Consider the following 12763-nt stretch of genomic DNA (forward strand, 5'->3'; position numbering starts at 1 on the left):
GAGCAAAAGATTTGGTGGCACTGAACTTAATATGAATATTCTAGTTGTGAACAGCGTGCTGCCTATTTCCAAAAAAAAAAACAATTTATGGGCGATCAATTTATCAAATTTATGGGTGCAGAGGAAATGCATTCTTCTTGCACTCACTATTATTCAGTTCCGATATTTTATTCCAATTATGATTATATTCCAACTTAGGGTCCACTGTCTTTCATTCCCCAATCTACTCTAATTCTGATTCTATTCCAATCAGGCCTACCGAATCACGCAAAATGTGTCGCATTGTTAGATCTCGGCGAGTCCTCATACCACTATCAGCAGCCCAAATTAGGGTACTCTAAGGAATGTTATGTAATTATCAGGTAAAAATGTTCAAAATTAAGGATAAGATGGTGACAGGTGCTGATGATAAAAGAGAATTGCAAGCCACTAAGCCATTTCAATAACTGTCCTCTGTGCACAATTTGAAGGCATGCGGTATGCAACTGCCAGCACTGCAAGAGCTTGTGCAGAGAAGCAGCAGCTATGCACAACATTCTTGAAAAGGTTCTCCAAAAAACTTGAGAATGCTTAATTTACCTTCCAAAAATTGCTGCAATAGAAGTCTGAAATGTGGCCAGTTATCCTATGCAAGAACACTAGCCAGGAAGGAATACTGTTCACATGTTTCAACATGTCTCTACTGCACCGCGGTGACTGGGGTTTTAAGGAACCGAAAGATGAACATTAGGAGAAGCATCTATCTTTTAATGAAACAAAGTAAACAAATTTCACACAAAGCAAATGTGTCCAAAAAATAATAAAATCTAACAGTAAAAATGCAATCCAGGTTCACACATGGCCAGATATGACCCTGTTATTATGCATGGGCTCTTTGCATTGGTTAAAGGCAGGTTACATACATTCACCACTTAAATGCACCTATTGTATTTAAATGCCAAACCTTTCAGGTACTCTGGTCATTGCAGGGTGTACAAAACATTGATAAGAAACCAGGTACCGTGGAAACAAAATCCTGCTCTGCTATCTCACAATTTGACTGCATGAGCCAGCTACAAAAGCAAAAAAAAAGTAGCAAAAGCTCCTTCGCAGGCACAGAATACAAATAAGTAGGAGTGGTATGAAGCGAGAAACAAGTGCTACCATGTCCTATGGCAGTCAATGAATAGCAGTGTTTCTACAGAAATTACAGAAAGAGCCCAAAAGTTTTGAAAATGCATAGTCTGTGAAAATCTAAAGAGTGAGACTTGTAGAATCATGCCTTTTTTGCATTTCTACATCGCACCGCACACTGCGGCGCCATGGTTTAGGAAGCCATGTTCTGCGGAAGTGTGGCCCAGGCTTTGCCACAGGTAATGAGAGGTACGGAAAACCCTAACACTCTCTTTCATCTGGCTGCCAAACAGAAACTACACAGCTCACACGCCACACACGCCAAACCACCGCCTGCTATCTTCTACAAGACAATATTGAGGATTACTTCTCCCTTCAGTGTTAGGCACAACCATACACTGGGTGTTTTACTTTATCCAATACAATTAAATTTAGTGACACTGCATTAAAATATAGTTAGAACATCCTAAATCATCAATTATAGAAACATGCTTTAACAAGAAGCCTGCCTGGAAAGATAACCATACCTCAAAAGCAGTGCACTGTACTTATTGTAACTATTACACAAAAAAACAATTGTACCGAATAAAACAGAGTGCCCAGTAAAACTTGCTTGGAAGCATAGCGTCTACGTCATGAACATTAAAAAAAAAAAGCAACACGTATACTACCCAAATGGCCCAAATGCCAGGCAGCGATCGGCATTTCGACGGCTGCCGTTAGTGATCCCTTTGGTTAGTCGTGCAAAAGAAAAGTCACAACAAAGGTTGCAAGCAAAGTTCACAACCAATACACCCTGTATCAATGTGGTTAATAAACATACAACATAGCATCAAAGCAGAGGAAATTAACAAAAAAAAAGTGAGTAGACATGCGCAGCAAGAGAAACACAGGCTCACTAATGTAATAATTCTCAATTTATATCTTTCGCTGCACGGCAGGCGAACCACAGCAGTAATACTGGCCTGATATGTTACAGCCTGCTGCAACCACATTTAGTATTCATCAGAAGTGCCCAAAGCAATCTGCACACAACTGCCAGCTGTTACCAGGCAATTGGGCAGGAATCCCACTACCACCACCAGATGGCCTGAAAACAGCACCAGACACATGAAAAGTGGTGGCCATACTTTTGATGAGTACCGTATTTTCCAGACTACGGCCTACACCCGGTGTATAGTCTGCAGGAGAAAATTTCACCTTAAAATAAAGTGTTTTTGCTTAGATAGCCTGCACCTGGTGTATAATTATTAGGAACTAATTTCGGCTGAAAGTTTTTTAGATTGTCTGCAAGCAGTGTACAATGGGTAAGCAAAAAACTTACTGTACAGCCATAAAACTCTTGGCCTTTCATTAGACCTCATAGAAGTTAGTTCTAAACCCTGTCAAAATCACTTTCCCCAGGGCTGTAAGAACAAAACAAGTAAAACATGTCTGATTCCAAGAAGAGCTCGTCAGTGTCTTCCTCACATTTGGAGTCCGACACCTCTGTAGCGGCAATTTTTAATTTGGCTTTCGTGAAGCCATTGACGACAACTTGACATCGGATGGCAAGCCACGAATCGACCCACTTGCACACCCCTACACAAAATGCCCTATGCATCTCTAAATCTAAGCACAGTAAAGCAGCCACGCTAAGTATAGCGAGCAGCACTGGCTTGCAAAGTGAAAAACTTCATCGGCTGAAATAAAATAGCCCGTACACATAGATAGTCCGCACCATGCAAAATTTTAGTTTTTGAACAGGTATAGTTTGCAGGCTCCGGAAAATACGGCACTAGACCCATGCACTAAACTTGTATATACTGGTTCCCTGTAAATATAAGACTTTTTTCCAACATTCTAAAAAACAATGACACCATATGCATCTAGGTTAGAAAACAAAAGCACAAAGCATACGTGAATGCTGCTTTCAGAGTGCTAGACCTTGAGTCATAAACAAACGCTTGAGTGCAATGAAAGGAGGTTAAATAAATAAACATGACAAGCAAACCATCTGTGATGCATAAAAAAGTGCAACCGAACGCGACGTGCAAAGAAAAGTTCAAAACAACTGCGGACAAGGCAAAAACGGAGTGACAATGCAAATGTTTTTGGTCAGCTCCCCATACTTATTTCATAACACATGCTACTACAAAATCAGCTGCTTAGCTACGGCGTTTTTTTTTTTAACATCAGCACACCATAATTTCCTGTATAAACAACACCAGGTCACTGCAGATGATTTCATAGTTGCAATGCCCTAGATATCGTGCATTTTGCTTTCTACTGTTCACTGTCTCCCACAGAAGCTGTGTTCATAAGGGAAACAATTATGTATAGGACCTAAGAACGCAGCAATCTTCAAACACGATAACACTACAAAACATCATGTCGATGGACAATTGAGGGTCTCAAATATCAGCAAAAAACCCGGAGCTCTAAAAACAAAATCCTGAACAGATCTTAAAATGCTGGAAAATGGGTCAGTACAGACACATGAGCCCTAAGGTACATATACCTGAAATCACGGCTATCTGACAAATGTGAGTGCTTACCTGAAGCCACAATGTCGTTCAATATGGAGTGATGTGAGCTGACATCTGCTGACAACCATGGAGCTTTATAAGGGCTTGTTAAAAGAATTCCATCTGAAATTACTGACATAAACCAGCCAAATCATCGCTGCTGAGTGCAGCACCCGACTGTTGGCAATCTCAGCTAGATATGAATATAAAAGAGCTAAAAGCAAGCAAAAAAATGTGAACGTGACAACTTCTTTGACCTTTCAACAACAACAAAGAAAAAATAGTTTGCCTCATTCAGTCTAGACTTTTCCATATTAAAGCCGACATGTTGGCTTCCCTCTACACTGGATCCGGATAGGTGCTAGCGTTTTCATACAGCCCAAAATAAAACCCTATAGTGGCACATGGAAGGCCCCTCCAGTTGCAATTTCAGCCACACGCATCATTGCGACAGTCATTTACAAGAGGAAAAATGATCACAAAACACAACAAAACTTCAATATTTTTGAAACTGCCATAACATTCCGCACATCAGAGCTATGAAACAGAGGCCTATCACTTTTTTGCATTCAGGTAAAAAAATTGCAAATGTATGAGATATCAACTTCTTCAATACCACAAGTAGGAAAAATTTCCAAGAGGCAGCGGGTTTCAACTTCTGCCACTACTGAACCTTCAAAGGGTTTAAATATCAGCCTACTGACCCTACTTGCTTTGAATAAAGCTTCAAAAGACTGTTAAAATTCTGTTTAGCAGTAATCCCATATATGTGGGTCAGCAGTTCATACGTAGTATGCACTACTTACGACAGACACTTATTCTGCCAAGCCCCCACCATAAACTCTTTACAGGTTAGTTTCATCCCCTGTGCCTACATCGTATAAGGTTCAAGTTTATGAGCCAGAGCGAATGAATTACTTTAAATGCACTAGCTACAGCCAAAATGCTTTCACCGGCATCTGGAAAATGTGTAAGCCATAATATAAGCCTTGTAATAAATCCTCAACATCGTTGCCTCTATTCTTAACTGTACTGTTTTGCAAAGCTAAACATTGCATGGCCATTCCTATACCTGAGAAGACAGAGCAATAATTTTTAAAACTACATAACAGTCCCAGGAGTCCTCACATTATGTCACAAATGGCAAATGGTTTACGGTAACTTATCTTGGGAAAAAACACCAAATGACTCAAGAGATGGACTCACAACTGCATCATAAATGGCTAACATCATAAATGGCTAATGGTTTGTGATAACGACAGGCAATCTGGTAGGCTGAGATAAGAAGTTGTCACTTAAGTGTAGGCATTGAACACAGCTACTTGCACAAGGCTGTTGGCAAGTAAATGACAAAGTTCTCACACATTGTAAGTATACACATAGTTCTACATTACACAGCTCTACATTTTAATTATTTGTGAACTGGACTGAACAGTAAAAAATAAAATAAATGACAACTCAAGCTGCCAACTTTGGTTTGGACTAGCCTGCACTACGAGCGAATTAAAACATTTTTAAGCAACCGAGGTTTAGCATGTTAAACCAGAAGCTTTTCTTTGCGAGGACCCTTCACGTATAGGTATATGAAAACCATACGAGTGTTCACAACCACCCCATCAGCACACATCTCAAAGCAATGTGGGCCTTGATCAAATGTAACCATGAAAACCACTCGTAGAAGCAATAAGCTTATGCTTAGTAGTGGAATGCCGCATTTGCAGCATTACTACATTAGTGAAAAACAAAAAGACCTCAGTCACTGCAAATTATGTGGCCATGGATAGTGTGTACTTCCTGTCACTACAAGAGATTCCAAAAGTTCAGTGCTTGATGTCTAAGGCACCCATGCCTTTCTATCAATCAGTGGATTACCACTTTTTTAGAATATTTAGGAACTGTCACCCCATCTCTGTGAAACCTCTCAATAAAGGGTTACAAATGCTGTTCTCTACCCATTGCTGACAGACAATGGCAGGCTTGGCGTTTTCCACTTGCGTCATAACGGCTTTCATTGCACCACTGAAGAAAACACTACCAATCGCCAAGTTCAGAGGAAAACGGCATATTCAGGACAGAATCACAGAAAAAGTAATAAATAAATACATGACATGGTGACATATAAATGGCTGGGCATGGAGCATTTTCACGTGCCAAACTTTGCCTGCCATGCACACCTATCAACAGGCTGGTTTAATGTCAAGAGCAGTGCTAACTTCAGAGAAAAAAAAACATAAAAGCATCAGAAAATGTGTTGTGCTGGGCACTATCAGTGCAGATATCATGCTGCCAATCTGCTGCCACAAACGGATCACAATTTCTCCCTTTGTTTGACAATGACACGAGATTACACAACACTGCACCATTAAAGGTACAAAATATTTCCAAGCTCGTAGAAAACATCAGTTTCAGAGCAGCCTACACAAGCGTAGGAACAAAGCAAACGATTTAAAAGTGTGTGCAGTACCGAAGAGCAAAGATGGGTAGAAGCTTACAGTGACGACACATGTCATGGCTCTTCAACCATACCAGCTGTAGGGCTCCTTATAGGCCCAGTGCTTAAAAAAAAAAAAAACGGCACCATATTGGCCTAAAGTTAAGAGGCCTATGAAATGACTGCTGCAACATCTGTGGGTGTACAGGTGAAATTTTCGAAAAGCGACACCACTGTCAGCTGATGCCACAGATACTGTTTGTTACTCATAGAAGCTACCTAAACATGCTGGCCTCAAAAGTCAGCCACATAAGGTGGGACAGCGTAGGAGCAATGAGTCACAACTGATGCACACATTAAACATTCGTTAATCGACTTGAGCAAGCACCTCGTAATGGTTCCTTTTGCTTCATTTCGTCTTAGGTTTTAGTTTGTTTCATTTCATTTTATCCTCCAGGCAGCCAACCGGCCAGCTATAGTGCCCTCAAGGTAACAATGAGAAAAGAAGAAAAGTGCACCGGGAAATATTCTAAACAGCCAAAACCACTTTTCTTGCACTCTCTCCGACTTTTCGCCCTCTTCATCCCATCCCTCGCAGTGCAGATCAGGCATCCACCTACATAATGAAGGCAGTTCTGGCTGAGTTGGTCCTTTGTTAATTTTTTTATTGTCACCAAACCCTACTCTGCCTCGCCACTGCTGAGCGGCCGTGCAGACTGTTTATAGGTTAACAGCAAATGCAGCACACATTCCAGTTTTGAATCTCTGTCTTGGTTTTTGGAGAAACATGTTCTTACAAGATGACAGCCTGCAGACAGCTACTGACTGTACATGCCACAGCCTACACACCCTCTAGAATGATCACGCCACGGTTCCCAAGCCACAAAGAAAAGCCATTGTGGCGCATCAGCACGTACCTGTACATTCAGTGGCACAGAACTAGAACTCCGTGGTTGTCAAGCAACACAGGCATGCACTGCCGAACAGCATAGATAAGTAGGTGGGAGAACATAAACTAATGGCTTACATTCTGAGAGCCCTGTATGCATGCCCTTACTTTGCCACAAAATATTTCCACATCTGGTTCTAAAGCAGGAATACAAAAAAAATTAGCTCCCAGCATGAGAGCACTGCACGGGCTGTAAGTATTGGCCCGAGCCCAGTATCCTCTACCGTTACCCGCTCGGCCCGGTTTCTTCAATACACGGACGGGCCCGGCCCGAGCCAGAGTAAATTCTGACCTACACGCCTGGCCTGGCCTGCCAAATGTGCGGATCCGGCTCTGGCCAAAACAATACAAGACCTATAGGTGCGCTAGAGAAATACTAATGTCCTTACAACTACGAATTTCAATGAAAAAAAAAAGTGCTTCATTTTTAGAATTGACGTGCAAATTCTCTAGTTTCTTGTTCTGGCTAAGTTGGTCCTTTATTTTCTTTTCCAGAGGAAAGTAAAGTGCCTTGAATACCAGACATACCAAATTGTTCAAAATAATCTACCGAAGCCCGTTTCCTGCCTCACAGCTACGGTTTTAATTTTCACAAGCATGTTCAGGTAAGCCCGAGCCCGTGCAGTGCTCTACCCGGCACATCATTTCCATGCCCACATACTCTAATTCGGGCAGACTCTTGACCACCTGCGACAGGCTACAATTGATCCTAGCACATTACAATGGTAACCTACACAACACGAGATTGTTAATACAGTCAAACCTTGTAACAACACACATGAACATAACGAATTATTGGCTTTATCGAACTGTTCCTAAATATTTTTAACAAACACATGCATTCCTTACTCTATATATCGAATACAGTTTTCTATAAAATGGATATATCGAACTGCCGAGCACCAAGTTGTGCCTAGTTGGATGGCAAGCAGCAGGCTTTGTCTCACTGCATGGGTGACTGGTGGTGCAGCGGCAAGCGCTTGCGCCATGCTTCAAGCTTTATCTCACTTCGCCAACAGCTCCACGGAACATATAGCGGCGAGAAAAGCTGGTAGCCAGGCTATCGGCACACGTTAGCGCCTTTTGCACACGTCGATAGTGCCATACTTTCCATACTTTCCATAGCCTCTTTTTCTAACTTGTCCTGATGTGGAAGCATGGAGCACTCTTATTTAATATCCTGTAGAAACTACCAGCAAGAAATGCTTTTTTTTTTTCTCATGAAACAACAGCATAACGCCAAAAAGAAAGCATCAAAGATGAATTTTCTCACAAGTAACTTTGCTGTGTAATACACAATTCCTGCTTGAATTGTGGGCAAAAAACAACTTTAGATCATTCAAATAAAAACCTATAACCTCAAAGGTTTGAAACTACTATTGCGAGTCAACTGATTAAAAACTACCCCACATGCAGTGGGAATTCAAATGTCCACAAGTAAAAAGGAACTGGCCACACTATGTCACCAGTCCTTTGATAAGAAATTTGACAAGGAAGGTGCTGAGGAACTCCTGTGCCTTGGCTTACACCACTTCCTGCCCGACACGCATGTAAAAAAAAAAAAGAGCACAAATATGCATTACCTCTCCATAAAAAGGCCCAAATGCAATAAATAACGACTGGTTGTACAGTGAAACAGTGTACAAAGGAGCAATAAGAGTGTGATTAGCTCCAAAATGAAGTGGCTAAGCAAAGCCTGGGGGTTTAGGTATGCATGAGTTACACGCTCGGAGAAACCAAGGGGCAGGGTTCCCCGGAACATAGTTCGAGGAACCCTACACACTAAAGGTGCTCAGGACATGCTGTTCGACACGTGCACCAGTCCAGAAAGGTCTAGTTCTGTGCCACTGGGCTACGGCGGAGTCAAGCCTATTGCAGAGCACTCAAGCGAGCTAGCAGAGCTGCGCCCTCAGGAGTGCGGCTGTTCCTCAAACAGCTTGGCACTGTTGATGCCCCGCACGGTGACCTTGTTGGGCCGGACGATGAGGCCGTGGTTCGGCTTGCATGTGAAGTAGCGCCTCCCCTGGACGCTGCCATCGTTCCGACCTGTGGGACCTCGCAGCTCCACTCCGAGCCAGGTGCCTTCCTCAAAGTGTACCGGTCCGATGTACCGGATGACGCCTTTATTAAAATTATTTTTTTGAAGAGCAGCGATGCATGGGCGCAGGGGAGAAGAAACACATAAGAATGCGCTTTCTTCTCAAAGGAAAACTCAGATGAAAAAAAATAAGCCTTATTATGTCGACAAAAACAACAAACAAATGTGGTTCAAATGCAGCTCAACCGTTTGAAAGTCTGGCCTATTCCCTCCGTTGGCAACATTCAATCAAGAATCGACAGAACAGGTCTCACTACCAAGCTGTCATGTCACCTGAAAAGCTGCCTATAAACTTATAGGTTTTCTGCGCTTTGCTATTATCTTCAACCAGAGCAGTACTTCCTAATTCCATGAGTCTAGACATCCTCCAGCCCCAGAGGGGGATACAGAGCTAAAGCGTGAGAATCTGAATAGCTTGTCCAATTTGAATAAGATTACGGCTACTAATATGCACTTTTTCCAACTTCGTTCTAGCACAGTTAAAAAAAACAAGACATAAACACTGAAACAATAATAAAAAATATAGCGTTTCTTAGTCCAAAACTCTTAAATAGTGGTATGCATCCTGTCTTCGCACTGCAATCCAGCTGCATGAACACCCATATCTTTATGCAAGGTGATGGTAATCCTGTCTTTCCTCTTGAAGCAAAGCACTTCCTGATAACACAGCCTCTTCTGTTGGCTGCAAAACGTTTTGTGTGAAGCTATATTTATTACTTAGCCTGCACAACCATCTCTTAAAAAGTGTACATTCGCACCTTTACAAGCAGGCATGCTTCAACAGCTAAACTAATGCATTTTTTGTGCACAGAACTCAGTGCATTGTCCTTTTTATGCATGAAAATCAGTCTGCAATTGAACTGAATCCAAATCAATCAAAATCAGCAGAATTTAAGACTGAACTCACCAATACGCTCTTTATAATATATTAATGCAAAAGCATCAGATAGCTCATCGATTTGAAAATCCGGCGCTGCCCAAAAGTGGCAGCTTTGTAAACTCGCAATTGGTCACAACAGTGTGATGTCATCAAAAGCGGAAAAAATTAAATGTTAACCAGCAATAGTCAGTACTAAGACTTACAACTGCAACTACTACAAAGGAATAGAACAATAGAACTGTTATAGAATTTCAATGCTTTCGCATTACTCGCACTAAGTACCTCAAGTGGCCTCAGTAATTTTGTGTGGTGCGCACAACAAAGCAGCGGCACACATTATGCCTTTAAAGGCATGCCTGCTGGACATTTTGTCCAGCACTTTTTTTTTATGCACACGTTTATAAACTAAGCTTTATTTTTAATAGTTTTCTTTTCTAAAAATCATCTCCCTTTCTTTATTTTGTTGCTTGTTTCTGGGTGAAATACTGGTCAGTCATGCCCGTTCTGAACACAAACTGCACTGCTTTTACATATATCGCTTACGTCATGAGACTATCTCCACTCACATAATGGCCAAAGGTTGTTAAGACAGACACTAAATACAGTTTCATATGCCAATTGTTTGCTTTCAGAAGCTGGCATTCAGTGTGTGCAGACTACACATACAGCACATCCATGCCAAGTACCCTTTCAGTTTCTTATACTTTCAATGTCAGCACTGCTGTTGTCTTCCAGAAGGTGTCTATAAAACTCCTGATGGAAAAGTTATGGGTGGCTTTCACTTTGACAGAAACTGCCCTCCTTGACTCAGCTTGGTCATGCTGGCTTAGCTAATGGCATTAGCTGCTTGCGCTTAATCTAGCGTGATAACAGGTTACTGCATAATAATGTCAAAGTGGTAGTGAAGAGTCACAAGGGTTTGGCTTTACCTGCCCCCGGTGGTTAATGAACAAATGAGAGGCCTGGAGCAGAAGTGCATAATCTGACAGTGCTGTATGCAACACATACAACAAAAGCCATAAACGAATCTCATTTTAATGTTGTCTTAAGGGACAAGCGAGTGAAATGAAATGGACCATTTACATTATTATTTGTAAGGAAATGCTTGCACCACTGCAATTTCATTTTCCATGCCTCTACCGTACTTCAGAGCTGTACAACTCTAAAGAGCTAAAACGTCATACTAGTTTTGGGGATGAGAAGCATGCTTGTAAGTCACATCAGCACAATTTGTTTGCATAAATTAAATTCCGCTAAACTGCTGCTAAACCACCAATGCCAGCTACTCTGCAAGAAAAAATCACTGCATTTCAAGACAACACAGTTCTTCTGATACGCCATGGATAAGAGAGCCTCGTAGATTATATTGTAACAGAAAAGCCTACGGTGGTGTGAGCAACTAATTCTATGCTATATAGCTTAGCTTGACTGCCTATGTCTTGGAGAAAAAAAAGCTGTGCAAAAAAAAGTTAAGCAAAAAAAAAAAACTGGCAAGCCAAAAGTGCACTGTAATATGCTATATTTGTAAAAGCATTCCTAAAGACAGTGGTTGTAAACTACATGCCACTACAGAGAAGCAACTACAGATGAGCAACACAAAGATCAGCTGCAGCAAGCACGAAGTTACATACTTTCCAAACAAAAAAAAGAAAGATGTTTACAACCTTGCTATGCACCAATCAAGTCCAAAATAGAAATAAACCTCGTACTACTTTTAATTTACAATGAAGGCAATTGGCTAAAATGTTCATAACAGCCCTGCCATATAAAAAAAGACACGTGCATACTGCCTTGTAGGGCGCCATCTTCTATGTAAAACAATTTACTCCAAAAAGATGAAAATTATGCTGCCTTAAGCACGAAACAGTGGATAAATATTAACAATTATACAGGTGTGTAGCAGTAAACAAAAAGGCTCTGCAGGCTAGGCGTGCTTTTTGGCAGCAATACACTTGTAACAGCAAGAATGTTAGCTGAAAGGCTCTTTGAATAAAAAGCTTTTGAACCTTCAGTGACAGCACAAGTCAGCTACACAATCTCTGTTAGATGCATAATCACATGGACAAAACTTGCTTTAAGCAGCTTGAGATGCTCATTCAGTTAGTGACACACAACTTGTTACAGGGCATGGCACATACAGGGACCTGTGTCTTTCTTAGAGGACCATTGAGCAGTACACTGTAAAGGCCCGTTCATGCTCTAGCCGCATTCAGAGGCACCACTTTGAAGTCTCTTGTGTTTGCCACCTGGAAGAAATGGTTAACTTTCCTCTGCCACATGAGTTTATAAAACTAAGTGTAAGTATGCAAGTGTGCTGGTGCGGCCATCTTCTGGAAAAAGGCAAGAAAGAAGCCCTGCCGCTACTCTCCGCGGCATTTGTTCTGGTCTTCGCCAGAAGACGGCTGCGCTGGTCCTTAAAGTAACACATCTGTCATTATAATGCAGTTACCAATTAATTCAGGCCAGCTTCAATTTGTCCTCAGAAAAATGCTAGAGAAAGACGCAGGTCCCCCACGGATATGAGAAGTGGCCTGCGGGGTTGGCTTACCAAGTTCATTGCAGACAAACACATTCATCCCCACAGTCAGCCAGCAGCCTTTCTTGAGCACGGTCTGCACTGTTTTAGCATGCTGGGGCTTTGCGCTGTTTCGGCCGCAGGCAGAGGAGGGGAAAACAGGCGGTTAGGGATCCGGCGCTTGGGTTGGCACACTAATCTCGTGCAGCGTAATACAAGCGGCAAAAAGCATGTGAGAAGTGTGGCATCAAACGAATCGCTGGCATACGA

General features: G+C 41.8%; 1 protein-coding gene across 12 annotated transcripts in view; it reads right to left on the bottom strand.

The window, feature by feature from the left end:
• Positions 1–722: 722 nt before the first annotated feature.
• The window catches only part of LOC144110542 (CAP-Gly domain-containing linker protein 4-like), a 43256-nt gene continuing 31215 nt past the window's right edge, over positions 723–12763 (bottom strand). For 10 of the 12 annotated variants that reach the window (XM_077643547.1, XM_077643545.1, XM_077643544.1 and 7 more), the window contains 2 exons: positions 12527–12621; positions 723–9121 (listed from right to left, as the gene is read on the bottom strand). In XM_077643547.1, coding sequence (XP_077499673.1) covers positions 8910–9121; positions 12527–12621 — 307 coding nt within the window. In that variant the 3' untranslated portion in view covers positions 723–8909. The remainder of the gene's footprint in view (positions 9122–12526; positions 12622–12763) is intronic. The other 2 variants (XM_077643553.1, XM_077643552.1) reach the window with 1 other exon arrangement.

The sequence above is a fragment of the Amblyomma americanum genome, chromosome 11 (assembly GCF_052857255.1).
Source record: "Amblyomma americanum isolate KBUSLIRL-KWMA chromosome 11, ASM5285725v1, whole genome shotgun sequence".
Taxonomy (NCBI): Eukaryota; Metazoa; Arthropoda; class Arachnida; order Ixodida; family Ixodidae; genus Amblyomma; species Amblyomma americanum.